Source organism: Varanus komodoensis, unplaced genomic scaffold (genome assembly GCF_004798865.1).
Source record: "Varanus komodoensis strain SLA01 unplaced genomic scaffold, ASM479886v1 scaffold82, whole genome shotgun sequence".
Lineage (NCBI taxonomy): Eukaryota > Metazoa > Chordata > Lepidosauria > Squamata > Varanidae > Varanus > Varanus komodoensis.
The window spans coordinates 523,681-533,015 of NW_025336508.1; the positions used below are offsets into that span (position 1 = coordinate 523,681).

The 9,335-nt window shown below is 56.2% G+C and overlaps 1 protein-coding gene across 2 annotated transcripts in view; it reads right to left on the minus strand.

The window, feature by feature from the left end:
• TP63 (tumor protein p63) overlaps positions 1–9,335 on the minus strand; it is an 88,190-nt gene that overhangs the window by 46,801 nt on the left and 32,054 nt on the right. For both annotated transcript variants that reach the window (XM_044456200.1, XM_044456198.1), the window contains exon 3: positions 6,354–6,608. In XM_044456200.1, the coding sequence (XP_044312135.1) occupies positions 6,354–6,608 (255 nt within the window). The remainder of the gene's footprint in view (positions 1–6,353; positions 6,609–9,335) is intronic.

Below are 9,335 nucleotides of genomic sequence, written 5' to 3' on the forward strand. Positions count from 1 at the left end.
GGAACTGTTGCACCAGAGGACTGGGAAGCAACCCAGCCATGGAGGATGCTCTTATTTGAAATTTAAATCTGCAACCTACTTCAAGGTGTCCTTTTTAGATACGGTTAAGCAGCCTATCAACTGAATGAATAGCAAGAAAGAATGTACAATCGATGGTATAAAGGGAAGCCAGGAAATCATAGGCAGCTAGCTTAACGTCTTTCCAAGTAAACTGGTACAAAGCAGTATTCTGTTTGTTTAAGCATGGAAAAGTTCAAGTCTTGCTGAAGAATCAATATTTCTACAAAGGCTTTTACAGTGCCAACAAGTATGATTCCGTTGAAGTTATCTACGAAACCGCACACATAATGCTTCTATGCCAGCGTCTCCTCTGCAAGCAAAGCTGAACACATAATTGTTCTGTCTGTTGCTTTAACCAGTATTAGAAACCAGGCTGAGAAGACTGGCCCGAAACAAGGGCTGCTTCCTGACGCACACCGAGTCCTCAGCTCAGCGAGGCACAATTTCAGACAGCTGAGGACACCCATTCCAGAAAGGAGCAGCTGTGCTGGGTGGCCCCCATGAAAGGGGAAGTGGGGAGGTCAGCAGGCTGACGTCCGTGTGAGGGGTGGGCTTCCTCCTGCTCTCCATCGGCCTCTCTCCAACATGCCAAAGGGAAAAGCTGCCCTGGGCAGAGGGCCTGTTTCCAGGCAGGTGGGTTTCCGTTCCCTTGCCCAGTGGTCGAGAAGGCTGGGACCACACCGCTTAGCGGGCTGGGTCACCTGGGGAAGGGGCACCCACATGGCTTCGCGCAGCCGTGAGATGCTCCGCTGGTCCACGGAGGCCCCCCTCGTGCAGGAGGAAAGGCACGGAGCACAATGCCCTGGTGCCGAACACGCCGTCCGTCCTGGTGACTGCCGGGACGGCACATCTATGGCCTCCTACCTTCCTCCATTTCTCTCAGCTGAAGTGGGACGTTTCTACCCTACAATTGTATGAGTTTAGCCATGATTTTCCTTCACTTCCCAAAACCCCCGAGAGCTGCAGCTCTGCAAGGAATGGCTGCCCTTGAGCCTTTTTGGAACAAGAACCTCAAGTCTTGAGCTCTTGGGACCCACGAAGCTGCAGCTACTTTCTGTGCCGTGACACGGAAACACCGCTGGGGAGCGAGGCCAAGGTCGGTGCAAAATTTGAGGGTACTGTGGCCTCTTTGCTCCGCTGATCCGAGGCGCAGCCCCCAACCCGCAACGGCACCAGCCAAGCTGTCGACACACGCAGAGAGCCGCCCCACGCCCGAGCGGGGCACACCCGCACCCCGACTTCAAGGGCCAGCGTGAGAGCCAGGGGCTGGGGAGCCAGGAGAGCCGGGTTCTAGTCTCCACTCGGGAAGGAACAAGCTCTGGGATGCTGCCCAGAACTCCGGAGGGCTGCCGTCCATTTCCTTTCAAGAAGAAGGGAGTTGCGCCCCAGTCCCAGTCCATTTCTTCCCAGAAGCCCCTGGGAGTGGAATTCAGTCCCCAAACTGCTTCCTCTAGGACATTCTGGGAAAAGAAAATGCAAGTGGCCAAGAGCAGCTCTGCACAGTGACAAGGGGGTTCAGCCCCCAAGCACAGGACATGGAAACACAGAGCCAGCGCGAGTCAGAAGGGGGTTCCCCGGCCATCTAGTCTGACCCCCGGCTCCAGCCAGCTCCACTCATGACAGGCCTGCCAGGTGCACGTCCAGCCTGTCCTTGAACCCCCGCACCGAGGGGGCCTCGACCACCCCCCCATGAAAGCCCCTTCCATACCAAGCTGCAAGGGGGTTGGCCCTTCTTCCCTCTGTGCACCCCAAAATTCAGCTGGAAAGTTCTCATGGCCAGCTTGTAATTCATGGTTAATAAATTTTGTCATGGGGATGAGAAAGCGATGATTAGCAAGCAAAGATGGCATAAATCACAAAAAGTCAGAGGATTGGGTGTTCTGAATATTAAATTATATTATGTAGTGAATCAAATGAGTTATATACCAGACTTTACACTGCAGTCTGAAAAGATAATTTAGGTGGAATTAGAGCACCAGTAAATTGAGGGATGCCTCCTAAACCTCGATTTTAAACAGGACAAAAAGATTATAAGAATAGAAAAGCCCTTGTCTTAAAAAATATGGTGCAAATTTGGGATAAGTATTGGCAAGGCTTATGCCAACAATCTCATCACTACTTCCAGTTACAGAAATGGAAGGATTTTCAGAAAAACTGAGACATAATTTCAGAAAAAGTATTGAAGGAGAAACAAAGTTTTACGTTAAAAGATTGATTGGAGAAAATTGATAACAAGGGAAGGATAAAGGCAGTACTAGATTTAAATTAACCTGGTTTAATATTATTCAATTAGATCAATGGACTAAGGCATGGATGAGGAAAATGGTAAATGCAGAGATCTTAGTAAATTCGAAAAGATTGTTTTATATAGGGAAAAAGAAGATATTGTGCAAACAAGAGGGATAAATGTGAGGTTTGTAAGATTTTACTAAGGGAGAACCAATATGATTTTCTCAAGGTTTAATGGGAAATAGATTTAGAGAGAGACATGGCTAAGGAAGAATGGGGACAATATGGAATAAGAGAATACTAAACATATTAATTAGATTAAGGAACATATTTATAAAGTAATATGGAGATGGTACCGGATACTGATAAAACTATACTACGTGAACAATAAATGCTACAATTGAGGCTGGAGAAGTGGTCAAAACTGGGTACTTAATTTCCATGAGGTGTGAATGCAAAAAATTTAGGAAATTTTGAACAATGGTTTTTAAGGGAATTAGCAAGATATTGAATTCAGATACTGAAGCAGACCCTGAAATTGCCTTGTTGTCAGCATTTTATGAAAAGCAATAATGAAGCAAAATAAATAAAGGCAAAAAATTAGAAGAAGAAATGAGATTTTCAGTTAAGTGAATGGTATAGAGAAAAGACTGACAAATAGGAATGATGCCGCTGATATTTGGAATTGTTTAATGAATGTGCTTTAATAAAACCACACCTGTGTGTGATTTAATGCCATTTAAAATGGACGGGGGCAGCCCCAAAAGGGGGGGCAGCACAGAAGCGGCAGCAAGGGAGGAGGAGGAAATGAATCATTACTTATGTAGCCAAGAGCCCGGTGGGGAGGGTGCATTGCTTGTGATTAGCGTTTTCTCTTTGTTTGCATTTTTGCTTGTTGTATTTTTGCATCGATGCATTTCAGCACTGCACTTCGGACTATCAAAGGACGCTAAAAAATCAGTGCTTGCTTTTGGCGCTGCAGAAGCAAGCTTTGGGCACGGGGTGAGAGGGAAGGGATGGAAAAAGGCGACTGTTCCGCAGAACGTGCGGCTCCTCCCCTCCTCCTGTACTTTTCCTTGCCACATCCCGTTCCCTGGAAACTCCTGCACCTTCCCCTGCTCGGCTGGGCAGGGTGCGAGAAGAGCTGCATGCGCAACTTTCCTGGGGTGGAGAAAACAGGCACCGCACCTTGGAGATGCCTCCTTTTCTTCAACTCCGGGGGGGGGGAGCGGAAGGACGGACGGACGGACGCAGGAGGAGGGAGGCGGCGACGCCAACCCTCGCGTTTGGGAATCCAGCAAGTCCCAGGATCCCACAAGAAAGTGACGACACCCTGTTTGGAACAGATTACGGGCTCGCTCCACCTGGGAAAGACCTCACACTGAAGTGTTGCAGGGTAAACAGCATCATCTATTCAAGGCGCGGAGGGCCTGGCCGGACTCCGCTCTGCCACGCGGTGCTTGCTCCCTGCTCTCCGACTGGTGGGTCGGGCCCTTCTCCGGAGTAGCATCTTCTCCGCTCCAGCTGTTCAAGATTATGTAATCCCCTCTCTCTGGGAGCAGCCAGTCGTAACTCCGGAGCACCCCTATTCCCCGACCCACCACCAGGAGCGCGCCTCTCTCAAGCCCCTCTCGGGCTGTCCCCTACTGCAGGGTCGGCATTTTGAAGGAGAGGAAGGGAGATGGCCCTGTTCTGCGCTGGGAGCTCTGCCTCGATGAGTGAACGCCCCAGGATTTCAAACAGTGAGATCTCAATAAGGCGTTGGAGGGAAACAGCAAGTAACGGGTGGTAAAAAAGGCCCTGCTGTAACTTAACTGCTCGCCTTCTACTTTGTTTGGAAAGAAAGCGCGCAATTGGCAGTGCCGCATCCGCCCCACCGAGTGCGAAGAAAGCATTCCCACACCGAGAGAGCCTGCGCTGGACCACACTATGGGAAACCCAGGCCGCACCTCCCGAATTTGGGATAATATGCTCTATTTGCATCTGAATCCTGGGAGCGCACGGTGACTCAGCCTTCTCCCAGGATCAGTTTCCCCGGGCTTTTTGTTGCCTGCCAAGAACAAGCCATTCCAGCAGCCCAGGGACGCTGTGATTCCCAGACGGGCAGGGGACAAGCCCTGCCGGCTCGTTCGGGGAAGGACCCGGGACGGAAGGGGTCCACCACAGGCGAGCCCCCTTGCCTCCAGGATGGCCGCCTTCGGGGAGAACAGGGAGAGCGGGAAGAGCCCTGTCCGAGGCGGGGATTCTTCGCCAGGGTGTGGCACCTCGCGATTAAACTTTTAGCAGGTCACTGTAACCGACGGGCCCTTCCAGCTGGGGCGGTTCCTGAGCTGTCATTAGGAGAAAGGGGTGACAGCGCTTCGTCAGAGCGCCCTGCGGTCACACGAGACGAAAGGAAGAGCCGCCCACCTCGGCTGCCCGGTCATGAGATCTTGATGCCCGCTGACTCCGGGCCAATTAAGGCAACTCCGAAAGCGGCTGGAAGGCGACCGAGACGGCCCTGTCGGTCCAGGGGAGCCTCAACAGCCCCACCCCAGTCCCAGCGGAGGGGCACCTTGGCCCGCAGCCGGTTAAGAATGCAGGCCAGCTGGAACGGGGCTCCTGGCCACTAACGGCCACTAACCTGGCCAACTGGTAGCCGCATCAGAAGCGGAGAGAGTGAAGCTGCCTCCGTGGCCGTGCCCCAGCCACCACCCAGAGATGCAGACAGTTCTGTTCGTCTACATCGACAACTCAGTTTGAGCCATTTTCCTCGGTGTCGGGAGCGAGTTCTGCTCAAGCTGATGGACGTGGAGCCTGAGTCACCCTGAAATATGTGCACTAAAGCAGGAATGGCTCACCCTCACAAGCTGTTCCTGGGAAACGGAATTCTCCCCGACTCCCATGGGGCTGTGGCTAAGTCAAGAGGAGGCGCGGGTGTTTGTAGGGTGGGTGGGCCGCTGCCGAGAGCTCTGGCCGTGAAGCGGCACAGGAATGGAAGTAACAGCAGTGATGCTACAACATACGCATCTCTGCCGATCAAAAGGTGCAGGTGCTTCGTCCCCATGAGCCCCGGCGTCACGACTCGGCCGCTCCGGTGTGCCACAGGGATGGCCATCCGGACAGGGGCCCACGCCGCCTGCGGGGGCCCTCCTGGCCAGATCCCGCCAGCCGGGCCGGCCATTGGCCGCAGTCCGGATGCCACTGCATACCAGCTCTCGGCCCTCACGGGGAGGCGCTTAAGCAACCAGCCGGCAGTTTTCACAGCCAGAATGCAGGCGAAGGAGGAAGGTGCCAGTCGGGCAGGAAAACAAAGCCAAGAGATGTCTGAGAGAAAAACAAGGGAAATGGGGGGACACAGAGAGCTCTGCACTGTGTCTGCTGGCCGGAGGAGAGTCTGCATGCGCTGGGACACACACCTCAGAGCCCCCGTCCCTTCAGGCAGCCTGCCCCAGGCGCTCCTCCAGAGGAAGGCTTCCTAGCAGGTCCACCAATCTCTCCTGCCCCCAGCGGAGGGTCTCCCTCTTGCATTTCATTCTTAATCCAGAAAGAGAAACGGTGGGAGAAGCAGTGGGGAACTGCAGGGGGAGGCGAGCAGAAGGCCTGCCCCATGAAAACCCACGCTTGGCGCAGCGCGAGGGCAGGATAACACCCTCCTCTGGCAGTGCCCCATCCAAGGACGCCATCCGACACCCTCAGGACCCCACACCCGGGGACGGTGCCTGCAGGACCTCTGCCTGCCTTGAGCGTTTGATGACCCCTAGCTGGCTGCAAACGGACTTTGGAAAGTGACTGGGGCTTCTAGGCATGTCATGAGTGGAGCCAGCTGGAGCCGGGGGTCAGACTAGATGGCCCAGGAAGCCCCTTCTGACTCGCGCTGTTTGTGTGTGTCTTAGCTTCTAGAAATGGGTCCCCTGCGTTGGTTGACTCGGGACCAGGCTCTCCCGCAGCGGCAACAAACGGCACGGATGAGAAACAGCCGCATCCTTTCCACCCCTTGCCTGCCCGATGGGACGACAGTGCCCCCCCGCCCCCGATGCGCGCGGACCGGCGTTTCCCGGCCCTCGAGCCAGAAGCCGACTTACCGTCCATGTGGCGGACTTGGCGGTGCTGGACTGCTGGAAGGAGACGTCGAAGCTGTGGGGCCCGGGGTAGTCCGTGTTGGAGGGGATGGCTGGGGAGGGCGACAGCGCGTCGAAGGTGGAGCTGGGCTGGGCGTAGGGCGAGGGCGCCGTCACGCTGTTCTGCGCGTGCTCTGTGTTGTACGGGCTCGTGGACGAGGAGCCGTTCTGGATCTGCTGGTCCATGCCATTCAGCAGCCCCAGGTTGGTGTACTGCGGCTGAAGCGAGAGCAAAAGGAGGGACAGTGTCAGTGGGGGGGGGACGACCCTCCCTCCCGCTGGGAACGCGATCCGGGGGTCTTCCGAAATCAGGCGGCCTCGCCCCGGGCAAGGGCAACACCATCCGAAGAGGGCAGTCCCTGGCTCCTCTTGCCCCGAGAATTCGGCCGGGGCACCAGGATCCCACCCGGTGCCGTACGCTCCGTCCCAGCTCACCCAGGCCGTGGTGCGAGGGCAGGTCCCCACCGGGTTAGAGCCCGGACGGGAGCCAGGTGTGCTACGAAAGCATTTTTTTCATTGCCGGCATTTATTTATTTATTTATTTATTTATTTATTTATTTATTTATTTATTTATTTATTTATTTATTAAAACATTTTTATGCCGCCCCATTCGCCGAAGCCTCGGGGCGGCTTACAACAAAAAATTTAAAATAACATTTTAAAATATATACAATAAAATACAAATATACACTATAAAACAAGCCGCCCTGGCCAAATAAAATTCAATAATATTAACATTTAAAATACTGCTTAAATAAAAAGGTCTTTGCCTGGCGCCGAAAAACAAATAACGACGGCGCCAGGCGGACCTCTCTGGGGAGCGCATTCCATAACTTAGGCGCCACCGCTGAGAAAGCCCTCCTCCGAGTAACCACCCTCCTAACTTCTTCCATGGAGGGCTCCCGGAGAAGGGCCTCTCCCGCCGATCTCAGGGGGCGGCTGGGCATATAAGGATGTAAGCGCTCCTTCAGGTAACCAGGACCCAAGCCGTTTAGGGCTTTATAGGTCATAACCAACACCTTGAATTGGGCCCGGACTTCAATGGGAAGCCAGTGAAGCTGACGGAGAACTGGAGTCATGTGAACATAACGTCCAGTTATGCATTTATAAATAAATAAATGCATGCAAATCAATGCTAAACACAATAAACTCTGCACTTCTCGCGTAATCAGCCCTCGTCTCCCACACCTTACAAGAAGGGGCCGGAATATTTTGTCTGCAGCAGCCAAACAAAGAAACTGCTAACTGGCCGCACCACTGTAGCAGAAGGCCCGGGCTCCATCCTGGCAACACCTCCAGGCAGGGCGAGGAAAGCGCCCCCAGAGCGCCACTGCTGCCAGTCAGTGTGGCCAATACTGGGCTGGAGGCACCAGCAGACTCCCCCAAGGGAAGGCTGCCTCCAGGCCTCCGTCCAGCTGCAGGCCTCTGGGAGACTGCTCACCAACACGCCGGGAGGCGTCGCACAGGCTGAGGCTGAGCCCCCGGGGTCAAGGGCTGGGGGCCAAAGTCCCCCGGCTCTGGATCAGTTTCTGGACTGTGCTTGGTGAGCCACCCTGGGCTGCCAAAGGTGGAAAGAAAGGAGAACTCCTGGAGCAGCTCCGGGCCCCCCTGCTCTGCAGCACCGGGAGGACGGAAGCACGTTCAGCCAAGACACACGCCGGGCAGGATGCCGGGGGGGGGGGGGGCGGCCAGCCCCCCGACCCCCAGCTCCAGCCAGGCTCCCCTTTCCGGCCCTGAGGGGCGCCTCTGCTCAGGCAGCGCCACTGGGGGCTCCTCCCAGCCCCGTGGCCATCGCCCGTGCTGCCTCCCCGGCCACGTGCGGCACCTTCCCCAGCCTGGTGCCCACCAAGGGGTCGCACGGCAATGCCCGGCAGTGCTGGCCAAAGGCAGGTCCCGCACATGGGAAGGCGCCGGGCTGGCGAAGGCAGCTGCGGCCCCTGCAGACACCCAGGCAGCCGCGCACCAGCTCGGATCAGTGGCAGGTGGGCCCTTTGGTCTCCTGACGCCGTCAGCCGGAGAGGCGGCCGAGGACCGGCCCGGGCCCTTCTGCCCGCGGGGCAGCAACGGAGGCCTCCAGAGGGATGCGAGGTTCTCGGGCACACGGCGTGGCTCTGGCAGGGGACCAGGATGCAAACACCTGTCTCTGCGGAGGGGGCCAGGGCCTTGCTGGGGGGGGGGTCTCAGCTTGGCCGGAACTGGGGGGCAATGTGAAGCCCACCATTGCACCCCAAGTGGGAAGGGCAGCACACCAAGGACTTGAGTGAGGGTCCTGCAAACTGGACCGGAAGCCCTGGAGCCATGCCAGCAATGAAGGAGAAAATGGAGGGAGATGCCCCCCTTTTGGGGGGTAGAGCCAGAGGGAAGGCCTTTCCACAGGCCTCAAGCTGTTGCCAGAATCTGGCTGGTTTTTGTTCTGTTTTTCAACTGCTTTAATTTCTTTAAGGGATCTGTAAGGATTGCTTTGCAATGCGCTGAACAATTCCCCTTCGAAAGCGCTGGTGAAGCAAGGCAAAAACTCTGGGCCGGGGTCACTGCACGGCAGCGGAACAGAGAGTGCAAACCGGGGGGGGGGAGCGCCCCACAAGGCTCCTCCGGAGCGCTGGGCACGCCTCGGCAGCACCCCCTCCCGAGGACAGGGTGCCGCATCGCCTCCGCGCACCGGGCGACCACGAGGGCCACTGCGCCCTCCCGCTGCCCGCCGGGCACCGCAAGGGGCAGCCAGAGGAAAGCGGGCTGCGGCCAGGGCAGCGCGCCCTCCAAGCACGGCAGAGGCCACCTGCCCCACGGTCAAGGAGGAGAGGGCCGCGCGGCCACGCATTCCACCGCCCCCCCCCCACTCGCTATTCAAATAGCCATCCGTCCTCGCCTTGACACAAGCAGCTGGCGGGCTGCCTGCTTTCCCTGCCACTCCTGTGATCCTCTAACCTTTGCCCCCCCCCCCCCCCC